This window comes from Oryx dammah, unplaced genomic scaffold, assembly GCF_014754425.2.
Source record: "Oryx dammah isolate SB20612 unplaced genomic scaffold, SCBI_Odam_1.1 HiC_scaffold_18, whole genome shotgun sequence".
Lineage (NCBI taxonomy): Eukaryota > Metazoa > Chordata > Mammalia > Artiodactyla > Bovidae > Oryx > Oryx dammah.
Window position 1 is genome coordinate 35941555 of NW_024070202.1, and position 20041 is coordinate 35961595.

General features: G+C 35.1%; 1 protein-coding gene across 1 annotated transcript in view; it reads left to right on the forward strand.

Annotated features, from left to right (window-relative positions):
- Positions 1 to 366: 366 nt before the first annotated feature.
- The window catches only part of SEMA3D (semaphorin 3D), a 139696-nt gene continuing 120021 nt past the window's right edge, over positions 367 to 20041 (forward strand). The window contains exons 1-2 of the mRNA XM_040260709.1: positions 367 to 553; positions 19229 to 19389. Coding sequence (XP_040116643.1) covers positions 403 to 553; positions 19229 to 19389 — 312 coding nt within the window. The 5' untranslated portion in view covers positions 367 to 402. The remainder of the gene's footprint in view (positions 554 to 19228; positions 19390 to 20041) is intronic.

Genomic DNA, 20041 nt, shown 5'->3' on the forward strand with positions numbered 1-20041 from the left:
CAAGAGTAGGCTTCTACCGGTATTCTTTTCTGACCATGAATCCATCAAGATACAGAAAGAATTTGTTCCTCCTATATTTGCATAAAACAAGACAAACATTTTAGAAGAAGGGATGCTAATTGACCTAAGTAGTTGAAGTTTTTGTTTTACACTCATCTCCATGTCTGAATAAAGCCAGCTGTTTATTTATTACATTTTTATTATTCAGTTCTGATTCATTCCCCCTGCAACAATTTGTAAGAGCAGAACAAGAGAGAAGGAGAAATTATTTTTTTAAAAAACATACATTCAGAAAACTATAATTTACTAAGTATAGAGAAATCTGCAAACTGCTATATTAATAGTTTTTTTCTTCTTTTTAGATTCAGTTAACACTGTTTGAAAGAGAACATTGTTTTCATCATGGTTGTTACTAAAGATGAGAGACCAAAGTCCAGAAGCCACAATTTTCATCTTTTTCATGCCTTGATGATGATAAGCATGACCATGCTGTTTCTTCCAGTCATTAGAACTTCTAAGCAAAATATTCCACGACTCAAGCTAACCTACAAAGGTAAATGTGTCAGTGTTTTTCAGCATCTCTTCTTTTATTTAGAAATGCATGCTGAGTTCAGTGAAATGTTTGTAATCAGTTAATAATAATACTATTATAGAACACAAAGCCCAATTATTTATTTTTCTTGGTGAAGAAAATAGATGTAAAATCTGTCCATGTGTACTTTTCAGTTCATTATTTACAAGTATTAACTATTGATTAGCATAATTAGGAAATTTTTATCCTCAAGTTGCAGTCAGCTTGTATTAAAATAAATCAATCCCTACATATGGTCAGGCCACTCAAGATGGTTTTTCTCTTGCTCTCTGTAAGTCTCCTGCTCAACCAGTACCCGTTTCACCTACATCGGCTAGACTTCTACATGCTTGCTTAGGCTCCAGCTAATGATTGTTCTAACTTTTAGCCACCAAGATAGCCTATCAAAGCGGAGGAAGGGGTTTCTGCTGATTGCCCTGGTAACTGATGAGCCAACCTACTGTCAATTCTTTCTGTAAATGGTAACATCGCCCCACCTCCCTCCCTGCTACCCGCTAACCCCCGGCCTCTGGGAGTGAAGCCTGCTGCCATGTTCTGCGCTGGGGTCAGTCATAACCTCTGTGGGGTGTTGCTCTAAGATCTTACTTCAGACATGTAAGCTCCACTTCTGTTAAACCACTGATATTTCTGTCGCTGACCCTGGGCTCTTTCTTTGGTCTTGAAGCTGGGCAAGTAGAGGCCTCCTAGGCCTGCAGTGAGCAACCTAACACCCTAAAAATAGAAAAATTGTTAATTCCATATAGCTGCTACTAATTAGCTTATCCTTGGCATTTTTTAAAAACATTAAGATATCTTCAAAATACTAACAAACTAACATATCTTGAATATCTCAAGCATATACATATTTTATTGTTTAAGAAGTGTGAAAGGCTTAAAACAGATGAGAAAACATTTAAGAAGTGAAATCTAATCGCTTTTATATTAATTTTAAACATTTAAAAGCAAAGTTTATATGCTAGTATTTAACCATCATGTTTATATGTATGTGTAATATATAAATATATATATATTTCTAGAGAGAGAGAGGATGTGCCAAGTTTCGTGCTTGAAGATTTTTTTTTCCTGGTATCCCCTTGGCCTCTTTAATACCTTAACTAATGAGAGGAATATAGGGGATTTTCTTTTATTCTGAACTTGGCAGGTAAAAATAATGCTGGCAGTTTTAATCTTTAAGATAACTTTTTATCTTAAAGATTAAAAGGTAATCTTTTAAAAGATAGCTTTTCAGCTCAAATTAAATATCAATAGTAAAAGCTAATTTGATGCTTAATGTAAGCATAAGTGGAATTATTTTATTACATACACTACACATTTCATATGTTGGTATTTGTTTTGAAGTTATATCTCATGAACAAATAATGATGCTAGTTAAGCTAGCATCATTATCTTTGAGTTTTTACATTCTTCTCAAATTGCTAGAACAGGTAAAACTAACCTATGGTTTAAAAAAAAATCAAGATATTGCTTTTGCATGGTTGAGGGATGATCATATGGAAAGGAATGTGAGAGGAAACTTCCTTGAATTATGGAAATGTTTTCTATCCTAATAGGGATATGGATACATAATATGGGCTTTTCATAATCCATCATATTGCGCATGTCTGATTTGTTTGCCTGTTTTTAAGGCAAATGCCTCTACATTTACCTTAAGTTCCTTGATAACTAAGTTGGTAAAGAATCCTCCTGCAATGCAGGAGATCCTGGTTCAGTTCCTGAGTTGGGAGGGTCCGCTGGAGAAGAGATTGACTACCCCACTCTGGTATCCTTGGGCTTCCCTTGTGGCTCAGCTGGTAAAGAATCCATTTGGAAAGGGGGAGACCTGGGTTCGATCCCTGGGTTGGGAAAATCCCCTGGAGACGGGAAAGGTTACCTACTCCAGTATTCTAGCCTGGAGAATTCCGTGGACTACAGTCCCTGGGGTTGCAAAGAATCAGACACGACTGAGCAACTTTCACTTCACTTCCTCATAGAACAGAAAACAAATAGTAAAAGTCAAACAGTTAAAAAAAAAATAGAAAGTTTGAAAATAGATTGAAGGGAAAAAAAAGGAAATATTACCTGGTTTCTGTGATACAGTGAATAATGCCAGAGCATTGTATTGATGAATATAAACATGCAAAATAGACTTGTAAAGAAATTTTAATAATAGTTAATGATTACTCTCTGGGATTCCTCATGAGCAAAGCTTGTGTGTGAATTATGTTATCCTCATCACCACCCTGGGAGGTGGAGATTATTACCATCTTCCTATAAATGAGGATACTGAGGTACTGAGAAATTAAGAAAGTAAGGTCTCAAATTAGGTGGTGGCTCAACTCCTGAGCCAGCCCAAGTGCTGCTGGGAGCCTGTGTACCTATTCATATTTCTCACACCCTGGACAAGAGCTTTTCTTCCCTGAGGCACTTACCTACCTGACTGACTGTATGATTTCAGTTGTCAAAATCAAATGGGCTTGAAGAAAACCACAGTCTCCGTTTAAGATTACTGAGGGGCCAAAAGAGATTTACAGACTTGTGGGATTTCATCCCCTCTGATAGTCTTACAGGAAGTAAAGACTGTCATTGTGCTAATTTGTAGTCATAATCAAAATTTTGTACAATTAATTGTAAAATGTTAACTCAAATGTGGTAACTTAATCATTTGAAAATAATGGATAAGTTTCTAAAAATTAAAAAGAATTAAAAACAATTTTAGGTAGCTGCTGGTAATTATCTTATTCTTAATAAGAAAAGTTTTGGGGAGCTGAATCTATTTTTGTACTTGGAATACAAAGTACAAAAGCGTGTAAGAGTTTAAAATCTTGTTTTATTTATCTCTCTATATATTCTATATATTCTCACTTCTCCCAGCACCTAGTACTTATATAAAAGAACTGGTATAAATGTTGGATTCAATGCAATAAGAACTCTTCTTTTTATGGTTCTTATATTTAGTATACTTTATTTTTTAGGTATTTATTTACAAGTAGGTTATCTGCATTTCAAAAGCAATAGCAAAGACTGAATGCAGTGAAGTAATTTAAAAAATCTCTGAACTTACCCGTGTTACCCACACACACTCCCTCTCCCCTGCCCCTCCTTCCCCAACCACCCTCCAGTAGTGCTCTGTGGCTGCTGTTAGTTAGTCACTTCAGTTCCTGAGTTGGGAGGGTCCGCTGGAGAAGAGATTGACTACCCCACTCTGGTATTCACTTCAGGCCAGAAAATTCAGTTCAAATGAAAAGTTGATTGTAATTTTCAAAAATTATTCATTTTTATGAACACAAAATCAGCTTTACTTTCGATAACTCAAGCTTCCTTATGTGCAGACCGGAGACACAGCCCATATCAGTAGAGTTAGCTACTTTGAACAGCTGCAAGATTATTTTACGGGATTTCTTAAAGGTCAACAGAAATATAATAACCATTTTATCTAAAGAATGCCCTTTGATAGACTTAGTTTTGAACCTCTGAATCCACAGGAGCTTGTTTGGTTCTTTTGTTATGTAAAGAGATTCCCTCTCAGTTGAATATTTTGAATTCTTACACATTTATACATGCTAAATCAGTTTCTAGAGTAGTAAGTAAGGAACCTGGAGGACAGGATGATCTGGGTTTCTGTATTTTGTGTTGTAAGGATAAAATATACATATATATATGGCCTTACAAGGTGGGCTTCTCACAGTGACTTGTATACTTTATACTGCAGATGTAGTAGATTTAATTTTTGAAAAATGACCAACTTCAATCTTGAAATTAGTATAAACATTTTGTATATTGTTCTCCTGATGAAGAAACTTACACAAGTTAAGGATATTCATACCCAGGAATCTGTACTATCTGCAGTGGTGTTTGGAAAACTCCTAAAGATGAAATAGGTAATACAGCTAAAGAGAACGTACAAAAGCTTTGGAAAAGGAAACGCTGCTCCCTTTTGAATTTCTTTTCCAGATAGGAAGGCAAACAATAAACAGGTAAACAAATGAGTGGAGGTTACTTCAATCATGGGTTGTGCCATCCAGGATATAAGGCAAAAGACTGACTCCAGGATCCTAGTTAGACTTTATTGTGTCTAAGTTTTAGGACACTATGAAGAACCTTGTTTTTATACCCATTTTATAGATAAGAAACATGAGGTCAGAGCTTGAAGGCCTTGCCCTAAAGCATGAAGCTGTTAAGTGAAAGAACTAAGTTGTGTGTTTCCATCTCTCTAGTTCAGGTCCGTGTTCTTGCCACTTTATGCCCTTGAGAGAGATATTGCATGTTCAGAAATAGAAATATCAAGATATGTAAAAGAAGAAGAAAACAAGGCTTCATTATTACATCTTTGGCAATATGCTCTTTTCAGTAACTACCGAGAGTACTAATTATTTTTTGCTCCTCCAAAACTTATGTGTTTCTGTAGAAAAAAAGCTTGATGTCACCTTTAAAAATTTCATCTGCTATTATACAAATAAACATTAGTGTATTTGATAGAATAGTAATTTTGTTGAATTTTCTGAGGAATGAATGGATGTCTATATGTTTTTTATTATTTGCAAAGAAATCTGTATAACTGTGAAATGCGGCATGTCTCAAGTAGAGATAACAATTTGAGGCATCCAACTTACTTGATTTGACTAGTCTAATATTGATTCTGATCATCTTGATTGAGTATAGCAATGAAGAAGGCAGATTCTGAAGCCAAACTGCTTATGTCTGTGAGATATTTGGATGTTTACTTTCTGTATTGCAGTTTTCTAAATGCATTAATGTATTTAATAAGGATATTGTGAAGGTATCTTGATTCATGTAAAGCATGAAAAACAGTGTTTGACATAGTAAGCATTTAGCTGTCAGTTATTTTTTGCAAATCATTATTATCTTGCTAGGTATTAATGATTGTTCCTAGACCACAATTTTCCCTGTGTAAACAAGTTTGAAAAATATTATATAGTTTCCTCCTGGAGATTTACAGCATATATTAAAATTGCCTCTGTTTATTCTCAGAGATTTTCTGCTAGAGTTAGTTTCTCTTAGTCCAGTACCACCCACAGACTGTGAATTTATTGAAGGTACTTTCCAGTATTTTTATCTTCATCATATTCTAGCAGTTAACATGCCTTTGGATCATTATTGACCTTGATAAGAGGAGTGTCTTTGAGTGGTCGGTAACCTTCAGAGTGGGTTAAAAGGAATCATAAAATCATTCACAAGCTCCTTTCGAAAGTGGACATTTTTGTTGTCAAATCAATGATTTGCTCTGAATTTATCTCCCCTTAAGTACATAGCGAACAAGGATAATCAATCTTATAGGAGGAATCCCCATATATACATGTATATATATTTTTCCCCCATGTGGAGCAAGTCATTGATACTTCAATTTCTAATGAACTCACTTGTTTTCCCGGACATATTTTCCCTAAACTGAGGCTGTGTGTGGGATTGGTTTTTGTCTGGCACATTCAAGGATCCTAAAGAAGACAGTTAAAGGAACAACTATTAATACCTAGCAAGATAATAATGTTTCACAGAAAATAATAACTGACAGTATGGCTAAAAAGAGATGGAATGGGAGAAATAAGAAAAAATGATTAAATCAGAGTTAATAGAAGGGAAGGAGGATCAGATTCTTTCACTGTTGCCATTGTTAAAACATTGGCTTTTAGTCTGAATGTTATGGGAGTCCCCTGGAGAATTTTGAACACAGAGGTGACAGGATCTGACTTTCGTTATTATAGGATCACTCTGGCTTCTGTATTATGTGCAATAAAAAGGAGAGATCAGGAAACTAGGGAGCTAAGTCTGAGAGGATTGTAATAATCCAGGTGGGAAATGATGGTCTGTGAGTCAGATTCCTTCTGTAGAGGTAGAAGAAGATGGGAAGGTAGAGCCAATACGGTTTGTTGATGGATTAGAAGTGAATGATGGGTTGGATGGGGTGGATGTGAAGTAAGAGAAAAATCAAGCCTAACCCCATGGTGTGTGTTTGTTTTTTGATCTAAGGATGAGGTTAATATTAATTGAGATGGTGGAGATTGTGAAAGACTGCTGTGTGGGAAGATCAAGTGGACATATTTATTTGAGAAGTCTTTTAGATATCTAGGTGAAATGCCAAGAAAGTATTTGAGTGTATAATTTCTGGAGTTTATGGGCAGTGTCAATTGGAGATATGAATTTGGCAGTTAGCATATATAAATTTTAATTCCTTAAGTCAGAGAATTAGAGAAAGAAGGAATGAGCATCAACATGAAGTAAAAGAAGTGCTCAGGTGTGGAGGAGCAAAATCAGAAGTTGTGGTGTAGAGGAAGTTATATGAAGAAAGTAAGAAGAGGACTCATCAGTAGTGCCCTGTTTAGCTCTGTCATGAAAGATAAGTAAAAATCAACATTAAATTTAACAACAAAAGTCTGTTGTTGACCTTGATAAGAGTAGTATCTTCAAGAATGGGAGCCAGAACACAAGCATGCATTCTGGGCTCAGGAACTGGAGATAAGTGTAGATAATTCTTTCAAGGGGTTTTCCTATAATGGAGACATGGGCAGTAGTAGCTGAAAGGACAATGAGATCAATAGAATGTTTTTTTTTTTTCTTTTATGAGTAAAACAGCAACATATTTTTTGTGTTAATTGAAATAATCTAGGTGAGGAATAATTAATGATTCAGGAGCAATATGGGATAATTCATACCCTATTGAAGAAAATAATGATAAGACTCAATTTTTTTTCTCTAAAATCAGGCTCCTTTTAGGACGTAAGTTAATAAAAGTGGCTTATTTTGCATAATAAACTATTACCTGGTTCATTATCAGTGTCATATGTTGTCTAGGTGGAAAGAGAGATTAAATAGATATGAAAATATATTCAGTTTGATATAATGACACAGGTTGTAAGTACTACATATGTTTAGAAAATTTATATGTAAGGATTTGGAAATAACTCAAAAAGATTAAATGATAACATCAGAGTCACATAAGTAGATAATTAAAAAACTGATCTGTCTTCTGCATTTCAGTTCAATAATGTTTGTATTACAACTTGCCTGTAATCTAAAAAATTTATTTAGTAATAATTAAAATCTATTTTCTGGAGTAGGAAATGACAACCCACTCCAGTATTCTTGCCTGGGAAATCCCATAGACAGAGGAGCCCGGCAGGCTATAATCCAATGGGTCGTAAAGAGTCAAGCACTACTGAATACACACACACACCCAAAATCTATTTAACAATATATGTAAAGCACTTTTCTAAATGTAATTGATCTGTAGAGGTTCACAGAGTGGTAGAAGTTACTAATATTACCATACAAAGGTATCATATAAAAAGTGTTCTGGAATTAAGAACATATGTGAATCACTGAAGTTTGCACAGTCAGCAGTGTCATCCCCCCAGCGGGGGGTGGGTGGGGGGGTGGGTGAAGGAGAGCTATATTATGAGACACTTTGACTGTGTCCTGCTTATGCATAAATATGGAAGGAACTTATAAGAGTATAACTTAAGTAAAGGCAAAATTTTCTGGTATTAAACCCAGTCAACCTGGGTCAAGTTTTTTTGGTTAAAATAGATTTTTTTTCTTTTAAGTAGTAGGTTTACTATCTATAAATTATTGAGGAGATAAAAGTTTTTATATGCAATTGCTTTTTGTATGACTTCAATAACCTAAAATTTGGCTCTATTAAGGACTTCTTATAGTGAGGGTCTTTCAATATATGTGTAAAATATAAATTTATGGGTATTTTAAAAATGAATGTCATTGGGTCTTTTTAACAAAATTTGATGAATACCTCTCAAGAACTTGTAATATACCTTTTGCATTTTCCTGAGTCCTTTAAACATGCTATTTTAATCCTATTAATTAAAAAGAGGCATAAATTAAAACTAAAGTGCTTTTTACTTAGATACTCATAAAGACGTTTATTTCACTAAAGCCACAGTGAGCCAGACACAGTCTAGAAAATAAGACAAATATTTCAGTAATCCCAATGGAATGGTGAAGTGGGGGAAGTGATAGTGTACTCATTGATCTTAAAATATAAAATATAGCTGTAGTGGGTGATCAGGCTGAGAGTTAGAAGACCTAGATATGTTTTTACTCTCTCTTTGGCATGTACTGTTCTTACACCATTAAAATAGTTGGTTGCTCTTTCTGAGTCTAGGTTTTCTTATCTGAAAATTATAGATAATCCTTCTGGTTCTCCTTAAGGATCAAATTAAATACTAGAGGAGAAGCTCCTTGGACGTAATAAAGCACAAAATGGATATTATGATAGGCTTCAGAGAGAAACCAAACATATTATTGAATTAATTGAAGTAAGGTGGGAAGAAAATTCAAGGCCTTTAAAAATATATTTAGGCAGCGTGGATATAATTTCTTATGCCACAAATAATAGGAAATTAACTTAAGTCGATAATAAATCATAACTTGTCTTTACATTTTTATTCCAGGTTAATGGATATTAAATGGATTACTTCTCTTCTTTGTATGAGAAAACTGAGGGGGAAAAGTTTTATATGTCATTGGTTGAAACTAAGTAGGTCATTTATCACTTATAGCAATTAAGCTAGTTGCAAGTTAATCACATTGATCAAATCTGTTCATCCCTAACTTATTCTAACACTATAGTATTATGCAGGAAAAATAATAATTTGGCTATTTTGCATAAATTAATACACCATCATTTAAGGGTTTGAGAGAAGCTCTAGTGTGGGGAAGAAAGAGTCCAGCACTTCAGAGCAATGGGCCCATGGTTTTCTTTAGTGTTTCTTCTCCAACTGCAGTGTAAGTACCAGTAGTACCAGCATAAATGAGGAACTTGTTAGAAATGCAGAATCTTAGGGCCTCTCTCAGATGCCTCAGTGAGAATCCATTATTTTAGCAAGAATCTGAGCTGATTTGAATGCATGTTAATGCTGAGAAGCACTGCTTTACAGTGCTTTATTTCTGAAACCACCTGCTGACATACACACACAAACAGGAATACTTGGATGTCACAACAGGAATCTCTCATGATTACAGAGCACTAGAGCCACAGTGGGGTCTCCAAATGGCACATTAACCTCTCTGAATTATTAATAAGCTTGCAATAAATTCTGATTTAAATGGAAGGTAGAAAAATCAACACAAACAAGAATCACTCCTTTGAAAAAATCAGTTAAATGTTTATTAGACTTCTTATGTGAAAAAAAGAGGTGATGAATTGCAGTGATGATTAAGACTTATTTTTATCTGCAAGGGCTTCTAATCTTTTTAAAGGATGGAATAACTGCAAAAAGATTGATGGCCATAGTATTATGCTAAATAAATCAAAACACTTAAAAGAACTTCAGAGGAGGTTGGTGTGAAATTGAACTTGGAAAATTGGAAGAAATTTAGTTTATTGAATTTAACTGTTTGTTGGCATTAGATAATTTGATCATGAAATTCTAACAATTCTGATTAGGGGAAAAAACAGAATATATAACTTCATGTGGATTGAAGAGGGATTGGCGGGGGATGGGAGCAGAGAACAAAGTTGTTTAGGAACCTGTTGCAGCAGTTTTGAGAAGTAGTAATATGGCTGTTTGCCTAGCTGACAATAGGAATAAATGTTTGAGGAAGAAGAATGAAAGATTTACATGAGAAAATCTATAAGGCTTTAAATTTACCTGGATGTTGATGTGAGGGAAATGCAATAGACTTAAAGGTACAAATTATTTAAATAAGGGAATAAAAGAGTAAGGGAATAAGAAAGAAGAACTAAAAACGATTCTGCTATCCTGAGCCTGAGAATTCAGTCATGTCATTAAAGTCATTGTAATTGGTAGGATGAGGTGGCTGAGGGGAAAAATGACAATATCAAGCTAGCTATCGGAAATTCTGAGCTATGACTTGGGAGATGCAGTGGGGTTTTAGGTGTATGTTTGGAAATCATCAGTAGAGAACCAACACTTTATGAGAAAATGGTTATGGGAAACTAAATGGAAAAGCTTATTTCGTTGTTTGTGCCCTACTGCCTGAATTAAGGGGGTTTCCCAGGTAGTGCTAGCGGTAAAAAGCCTTCCTGCCAATATAGGAGACATAAAAGACACAAACTTGATCTCTGGGTTGGGAAGTTCCCCTGGAGTAGGAAATGGCAGCTCACTCCAGTATTCTTGCCTGGAGCATCCCATAGACATAGGAGCCTACATAGGCAGGATACAGTCCATAGGGATGCAAAGAGTCAGACACGACTGAAGTGACTTAGCATGCACGCATGTTTAAATTAAGGAGGACATTATTCTACGACTGTATTTTGAATCTCCCTCTTGCAATTCCATAAGCATATTCTGATTCAAATTCCATGCACATCTCTATAGAATTATCTTCCTTAGGTAAGAGAGAGGACCCTTTCTGGACAAATCCTAGAGAAAAGTTCCATGGATATCTGACATCTGTTTGTTGTAATGAAAAACCAAATGGACATTTCCCTGAATCAATGGAAATTAATTTTCAAATCAAATGTCATGCTGAAAGCCCAGCATAATAAATGAAAAACAAAAAAGACATATTCAGGCCAATCATTTTAAATTTTATAATAGCAGAGTGAGGAGGGAAAAAGAAAGAAAAAATAAAAAACAGAAGACATTCAAAACCTTGGGGCACTGATGGCATGAGACTTCTAAACTGTGACTTTGGATATATGGAAAATTTCAAAAATCTAAGTCACAGACACTTCTGGAGATGCGCTCACCAAAATAAGAAAATAAATCAAAGAATGAAGACATGAGATCCAAGAAAGATGGGAGTCATACTAGGAAAGAAGTTGAAAAAAGTCTGAGAAAGTATTACTCAGGCCAGAGAACAGAGAGTTCAGATTGGAGCAGGAGGAAGAAAGAGTCTAGGAGTGGGTATTCCTGAAGAGAAACAAAAACATATGACAATTTCATTTGAAAATGTTACAGACACAGTTTTCAAAAGGTGTGGAAAGGTTTGACCATGATCTTAATGAAGTCAAAGCAAATGTCACAATTGAGAAATTGTTAACAAAACCAACATATTGTTCAAGAAAGTAAGGATCATTAAAGAACAGTTTTTCTAAGTAGGGAAGAATATTTACCTTGTACTAAAAATGGAATGATTAAATATAGCTTTCATAAAAATGGATATTCTATAATGTTAGGGACTTGATTGAAGGGAAAGAGTTGGCATAAGAAATCTAAAATTCTCAGTTTCTGTAAATAATAATTCAACAGAAATGTCTGAGTGATTGAAAGAATAGTAGTGCATATATATTATTTGTAAATATGAAAATAAATAGAAAATAAACTAGTAAATATGTCAATAGATTCTAGATTGGAGGTGAACAGAGAATTGGAGATGACAGATGGGCTTATATACGCTTCTTAACATTACTTTTATATATGTGTGTGTATATATATATATATGCTTAACTTTGATTAGTGTAATTTAAAATTATTATTGTAAAATATTATAAATTAGTCTCATAACTCTGCTCTGTAAATTAACTTGTATGCATCTTTGCTTGAGGAATTATTTGCTGTTGTCATATTTGTCTTGCTATTTGGAATCAATAATAAGTGATGTATTATAAAATAAAATGTATTGACATTTTTGAGTTTTTTTAAATTAAATTCACATTCTAAATTGAAAACAAATTTATGCTCACTTGTGACATGGTGTTTTGATTTTAAGTATTCCTTGAAATTTGAGAAGGAAGACATTCTCAATACCTTAAAGTGAATTAAGAAAATAATTGTCAAAGTAGAATGTATCTTTCCTAAAATTATCCTGTCAAGTATTTCTGAGGCAGCTGATTCTGTCATTGCATTGTTCTTCTGGAAATGTATCAGTTATTTATAATGTTAGCCTTTTTTATAGGTCAGTAGCAAAATTTATTATGGCCAAGCTTTTGAGAATTTAAAACTATTCATTCTTACTCAAAGAATTTAAAAGGGATCCATAATCATAAATTATGAATCTCACATGTGATGGATTATAAACGGCATCTATTGTTGAAAGCTGGCCAAATAAGAATAAACCTGTGATTTAAAAGCATGGATGTAGATGAAAATGTGATGGTGTAAAATTACCACACTCCTATTCCACGTCTTGTCCTGGAAAGAATGTAGCTCTGATGATATAATAGACTTTACTTGTTCCTAGTATATGTTTCCCTGTATGGTGTCACCTGATTTATTATTGATATAGATAATGATCTGTCTGAGACCTAATGAACAGAACAGTTTCCGACATTCCATTGCAGATGAGCAAATGAGAATTTGATTTCTTTTTCTTTCTGATTTGAACTTGCATTATTTTGCAAGGTAGAGTTAGACTTTTCATCTAGGAAAATAGAACAGTAATATATTCTTATAATTTAGTCTTTTGTTGGGATTTTAAGTTTGAATAATATTCTTTATATATTTTGAGCAGTTAGCTATGGAGACTTAAGCTTCATACATAGAGAATAAGCAGTATGTTTGATAGGTGAAGGTGAGCGATCTTGGTCACCAAAATCTTTTCATATAGTCTCAGGCCTCAGAAAACCAATTGAAAGTCAGCTGGGGCCAATTTAAGATGAGCTCTCTTTCCAAAGGTTAAATCCAAGAAAGAATTCTTGCCTTGCCTTGGACAAAAAGCAGGAGAAATAAATACAGGTTCATAGAGGGCCAAAGAGACTCAGTGAGCCACAAAATTAGGGACTAATTTTCATTTTGGAACGAACAGTTTGCTCTCTTTACTCAACTCCTGACCCAAACTGAGAACAGGCTTTGGGGAGGTTGTGAGGTTTGAAGTTTGTAGTGAGGTTGGTTTGATAGCCAAAACATTTCTGGAAACTGTGGGATCAAGAGGTTCCATAGAAGGAGTCCTGGGAGACTAGCAGTCGTGGAAACCCAGGGAATTCAGAAATCAAGAGGAAGAAGCTGAATTTATGGAGAAGGCAGGAATGAAGACACCTTTATGTCTTTATTTAGATGATGTTGCAGAGAACACACTGGAGATGTGACTGTGTTCAAGAAACGTCAGAATAGCCCTAACAATATAATGGTTATTTCTTTGAAGAAAAAGATGGGCAGGTAGGGTAAGAATTTGTGCTTTTCTGCTGAATATACTGAATGGTAGGGAAAAGTAACAGAGTTGTGTGTATGTGTGTGTTTGTCTTTCTTTCATTCTTTTTTTTTTTTGGCAAGTGCCGAGTCCTAACCAATGGACCACCAGGAAATCCCCAGGGTGACAGGGTTTTGATCTGGATTCATTTTGGCTATAAGCTTTTTCTGCTGAGGAATTTGACTGGAAACTGACTTTGCTCAAAGGTGATTTTATTTTTACCCCATGAAAATCTGCCCTTAATAACTTTGATTTTCTTCTTTAAAAAAAGAGCTTCCTGTTAAGTGTTCTTTAAAGGATGTGGGAAGCCATTTTTTAACTATGTAGTCTTCTCAAGAGAGAGATTGTCAGCTCCACCCAGTTTAGAATTTCTGGCAATAAATACAGGATTTCAAGGTTTGGGATTTTGTTCATTTAATAGTGAACATTGAGGAAGTCTGTGTTGCCTAATCCTAAATTTGTTAGATTCCGTGTGACTGACCACTCCTTTCCTTTCTGGGGTGAAGAGGAAGAATGTAGAACATCAGGTCAAATATTTCTTCAGGCTGAAAGAACAATTATATGAAGGGACACTACAGGGAGATATAAAGACTTCTTTATAGAACAAGCTATTGTTTCAAATAGGAGCAGAACTGTGAGATCTTCAACCTTCCCCTCACACAGAGGCGCATGTGGCTGTGAGTCAGGGGGTTCATTGCTGCCGTATTCTGCCATGAAGAGCAAATTGGTTTTGTGAAGCCCACTTAACCATCCTGAACCTCATTGAATTGGTAATAGAGAATTCAAACAGCATTATCAAGATCTCCCTTTAGCTCTAATTACGTTATACTGTATTTCTGTTCTTCCCAAAGGTTAGAGACTACCTGCTCCAGGGAATAGAGCAATGGCCTGGAGTAAACAGATGAATGAGTTACTTGATATGTGTCCATTTAAGTTTGTTATTTGATATGTGTCTGTTTTAACAGAGTTCAATGTATGGTTCTAATGCCATAGAACTTCAGTGTTGGAAGGTGATCAGAGACCATTTGGTTTCTCTATCCACCATATTGGCAAGAGCTGTGTTATTTGGCTTGCTAATGAAGACAGAGAGGAAGCTCTTTCTATTTTACTGTTAAAAGTATTTAACAATCTACTACTGTGGTACCATTGTCCTTTGTCACAAGTACATTCTCAAGACTTCCCTGATGGTCCAGTGGTTAAGACTCCATACTTCCAATGCCAGGGGCATGGATTCGATCCCTGCTTGGGGAACTAAGATCATATATGCCCTGTGGTGCAGCAAAAATAAATAAGGTCTTCAGCTAATACAAGTTTTAAAAAAAAGATATATTCTCATTTTTTTTGTTGTGGATGAGCATTTTCTCCGCACTAGGCTGTGAGGTCCATAAGAGTGGAACTTGTTAGCAGAGTTTTTACAGCATATGCAGAGAACCTGGTGATCTTAGATGAGTCAGTTGTTTGCCTTCAGAAATCTAGTTTTATGAGGGTAGAGACTGACTTGTTATGTTAGAAATGAGAAATTATTTTAAGTATGCTATTAACTCTATGTGGGAGACATACAGTTTATCTGTGCCTTTGGTAAGAAAGATAACAGGAGATGTTGATGAACTCTGGATATACTCTTCAGCAATGCACACATACATACAAGGGGACTCCCCGATGGTGCTAGTGGTAAAGAACCCACCTGCCAATGCAGGGGATCTAAGAGACTTGTGGGTTCAGTCCCTGGGTCGGGAAGATCTTCTAGATAAGGGCGTGGCAACCCACTCCAGTATTCTTGTCTGGAGAATCCCATGGACAGAGGAACCTGCTGGGCTACAGTCCATCAGGTTGCCAAGAATCGGATACGACTAAAGTAACTTAACATGCAGGCACATGAATACAAATATAAGAAAGTACTATTCTCTTTATAGAAGTTTTGAACCACAGAACCATCCTATTGCTCTGTAATGGTTTCTTGATTATGGATTATGAACATCTTATCTGTGTCATCATTCAATTAAAATCCATCCTGTGCAGGATTTTCATAGTTAAACTAGCAAATGATTAATCATAACTTTGATGTATTTATTTCAGAAATAATCAACTGTAGATTTTTCAAGAATCTATTGATAGAGCAAGAATGGGAATTTGAGGCCCTGGTTGATTGAGTGAGATTACAAACTGAGAACAAGGTGATAGGAAAATGAACTGCTAAAAGAACAGAAGGAGTGATTATGGTGGCTTAGGTCAAAGGTTTAGGTAGGAAGAACAAAGAATGCATTTAGGACCTAGAGGTCTGCAGAAAGGTGGGGCTGGTTAAGTAAGTACAGAGCAGACCCCCTCTGAATGGCTTTTATGAAGCAACCCATTCAATCTACAACCAAAGTTGGGGGAGGGGGAAAACAAGATGATGTCTCTGTTAAAAAGAATTATAAACTGTGGACAATTTAAAAAATTATATGCCTAAGACTTGCTGGTTTAAGGAAAGAAAAAATAAAGCTTGGAAATATATTGCCAAATTATTAGTCTTTAACTTGCATGAGTTTTCAGCCTGCAGAGCCAGCATTCATATCTGATTCCTGAAATCCTGAGAGTATATCAGCTTTAGGTGTTAAGATACAGACTCTGGATTTAACTTTTTTTTTTTCCTAGGCTTTTGTTGATGATCCCGTGGAAACAAAAGTGAATTTGCTTGGTTTGGCAGAAATGCGAGAAAGATAAGCTGCTTGGGGGAGAGGGAACCTATTCCATTCCCTGTCCCAAGATCTTTTCAAAATGTGTCAACCTGAGAAATTTTCATATGTAATGTCTGAATCTAATTATTTACTTTGGCTACGAAGCATCAGTAAAGCATGCTCTAATCGGTTTGATGCTAACATTGTCACAAGGCAACATTAAATCATTTTGAAATGATAATACTTAAGGTTAGTCAATATTTTTGCAGCTGTTTTTCCTTGTCAAATTTGTTTGAAACTAAACCCAATAATATTGGTTATGGAAAAAGAAAATAAAGCAAATGATGATGTCCTTTATTTTCCTCATTTAAGTAGACAGAAAATGAGATGCAGTATCCTAAACATCTTCCTCCTCCCCTTAGTACCACCATAATTCAGGGACTTACCATCTTTTAGAAACTTTTGGATAGTCTCTCTGCCCCCATGTTTCCTGATTCTCATCCATCCTGAACACAGCAGCTAGACTTATTTTTGTAACGCTCAGCTATACTCTTTATCACTTTCTCTGCATAAAATATTTTATTGGCTTTCAGTTACCTATATAATACGTAAGCTCTGCAGCCTGACGGCTTACACAGTGACTACTTTGAGACAGCCTAATTTTTCACTGCCCCTACCTCTTCTCTCTGTTCCAGCATACTGAACTACTGCAGTTCCACACATATTTATTAAGTTCTCAATTTGTCTCAGACTCTGAGCTGTGTGCTGGGGGTTCTAAGATAAGTAAGACCTGGTCTTTGACCTGAAGGAACTCATACCCCATAGTAGGAAATGCATTAAACATACAACATGTAAGAATAATATAAGATGGTATATACCCTGGTACAGTCCATTCGAGTGGTCCTCTGTTTGGAGTAAAATGTTTTTTATATTTTTCCTGTAAAGCTTCTGTCTACCCTTCAGGAATGTTTGTAAATATCACCTCCTTCTGTAAGGTGATACATAATTAATTGCTTGAAAGATCTGTTAACATTTTGTGTATACTTCTATTAGAATTTATTTTGCTTGTATTGTATTGTCTATGCCTATCTATTTGTATATGGATCCGTGAGCCCCTAACAGCGAGGCTCAGCCATCCCACAACCTTGTTTACATGCTTAATACTTAATACTTTCTAAGCTTATAAGTATTTGTAGACAAAATAGCTTTTTAATGTTATTTCGAAATCATTTTAAAAAACACAGAGATGTTCTAAATCTTCATGAGTCAGATTTAATGGAATATGAGATGATATTCCTTAATAGAACTCATTTGGTCCAAACCAGAGTTTAATATTCAAAGTAACACTATTTATTGAACTTCTCCTATCTTCAGGACATTGTTCTAAGAACTTCATAAAGTTACCTCCTTTAATCGTGGGAATTATGAGTTGGGAAATATGACTTCCTTTTTATAGATTATAAGTCATTATTATAATAGCTAATAGTTACACAGCACTGCCAGGCACTATTCTAATGCTGGTCATATGTTTACTCATTATTCTTTACACTTTCATGATTTATTACATTGTTTCTATCCATCATTATTCCCATTTTATAGATGAGGAAACGAAGGCACAGAGAGGTTAACTTTCTTGCCCTAGATCATACAGCCAGAATTGCAAAGTCCAGTAAAATGTAATGGACTTTAATAAGTGACAAGTGATGTTATTTTCTTCGTGTTATTTAATAGTCTAGGGTTGCAGAAAATGAGAAGGCATGATTAGTACTTGGAGTAAAATATATTGAAAAGATTTGGGTTCCTGTAAACTCAGAACTAAATTTAAATTTATTTCCTTTTTTGTTTGTTTTGTTTGGCCATATCACATGGCTTATGGATAGTTCTCTTAGTTCTCTGATCAGGGATTGAACCCAGGCCCTCAGCAGTGAGGCCCTCATCCTAACCACTAGGCTTCAGATCTAAAGTTGAATAGAAATGTGTCTATATCACAATCATAACTGAAAGACTTAGGCCTTGTAACAGCCCCCAAATAAATGGAGACTTGGACTGAGGTTATATTATCAGCTTTGCCACTGTTGTTTTGTGACTTTAGGGCATGTGACTTCATCTTGATGGAATTAAACACCTTCATTTATAAAATCATGAATTGGCATAAATTAACTTTTAAGGTCCTTTCTCACTTTATAATTCTGATTCCTTCACTGGTTCAGGATCACATCTCCTTCAGAATTCATTACTTCTACGTTTACTTCTTCCTGTATATGTGAACTTTGTGTGTGCATGCTCAGTCATGTCCAGCTCTTTGTAACCCTATGGACTGTAGCCTGTCAGGCTCCCTGTTCATGGAATTCTCCAGGCAATAATACTGGAGTGGGTTGCCATGCCCTCCTCCAGGGCATCTTTCTGACCCTGAGGATCTTTATGACCCAGGGATCGAACCAGTGTCTCCTGCATTTCCAGCAGATTCTTTACCACTGAGCCACTGGGAACTAGGCAGTGTGTAATCTTCCAAACATGGATATCATAAAAAGTAGAAGGGGGAAAAAAATGGCTGAGATTTATCATGTACTTAGTTGGCTGCTTCCTTTGTGCATATTGATCATTTGATCAGTTTGCAAATCTTACTATAGCTAGATGCATTAATTTATAACTTAAGAAAGCAAACAGGGTTGTGAAAAATTTTGTATTTATTGCTTTTCTTCTAACATGTTTTATATTTATTTTGATAATAGTATAAATGCATCAATAAAATAGAAGTATAAGTTGAATCTTTCTAAACTTGTGCTAAAATCTGTCTGTGGTTTGCATATATCTAAATTGGAACTTTCATGATGTATATATGCATTTACAAAGTGGAATGGTGTATGTATGGAAGCAAATAAATATTTTGCTTAATAAGATTTTTTTTTTTCCTATCCTTTTTATTTTCCCATAGACTTGCTGCTTTCAAATAGCTGTATTCCCTTTTTGGGCTCATCAGAAGGACTGGATTTCCAAACTATTATGTTAGATGAGGAGAGGGGCAGGCTGCTCCTGGGAGCCAAGGACCACATCTTCTTGCTCAGTCTGGTTGACTTAAACAAAAATTTTAAGAAGGTCAGTTTATTTCTGTCTAGTTGATTGGATGCATTTATTTTCATCTGTGCTCCTTTCCGTCTCTTCCATTTTAAGTGATTCAGCATCAAATGCAGTAGGTCATGTGCATGTCAAAAAAGAACATATTAAAAGAATGTATTGCCTCTGATACATATTTTTGGATTTTATGGATTTAAACACATATGCATGCTTTTTATTAACAGTGAGTGTAATACTAAAACCTTTGAAAATATGAATGAAAGGTATGAAAAGTTAATAAATGGATGCTAACAGAAATGCAAAATTTTAGATTTAAAAACTGGAAATGAGTTATTCATGAAGTATTAACATTTATATCTGTAGTAATTATTATAAATTTTTAAATTAATTTTCAGTGAACATATGAGCATACTTTAAAATGACAGTATGACTCCAGTAGCATTTTAAACCATGCTGTCTTCTCCACATTCTAATTTTACATTTAAACAGGTTTCTTCTATGAGTTACTCACATTCAGATAGTAAGAGTGAACAAAGCCTCAATTTTGGGCTCATTAACAACAATATTACCACTTAAAGAAATATATACTCAAAACTGAAAAGCAATTACTATTGTATCCTACATTTTCAGCTAGCATTGTGATACGCAAAGCAAGGATGGCCATACTGTCTTA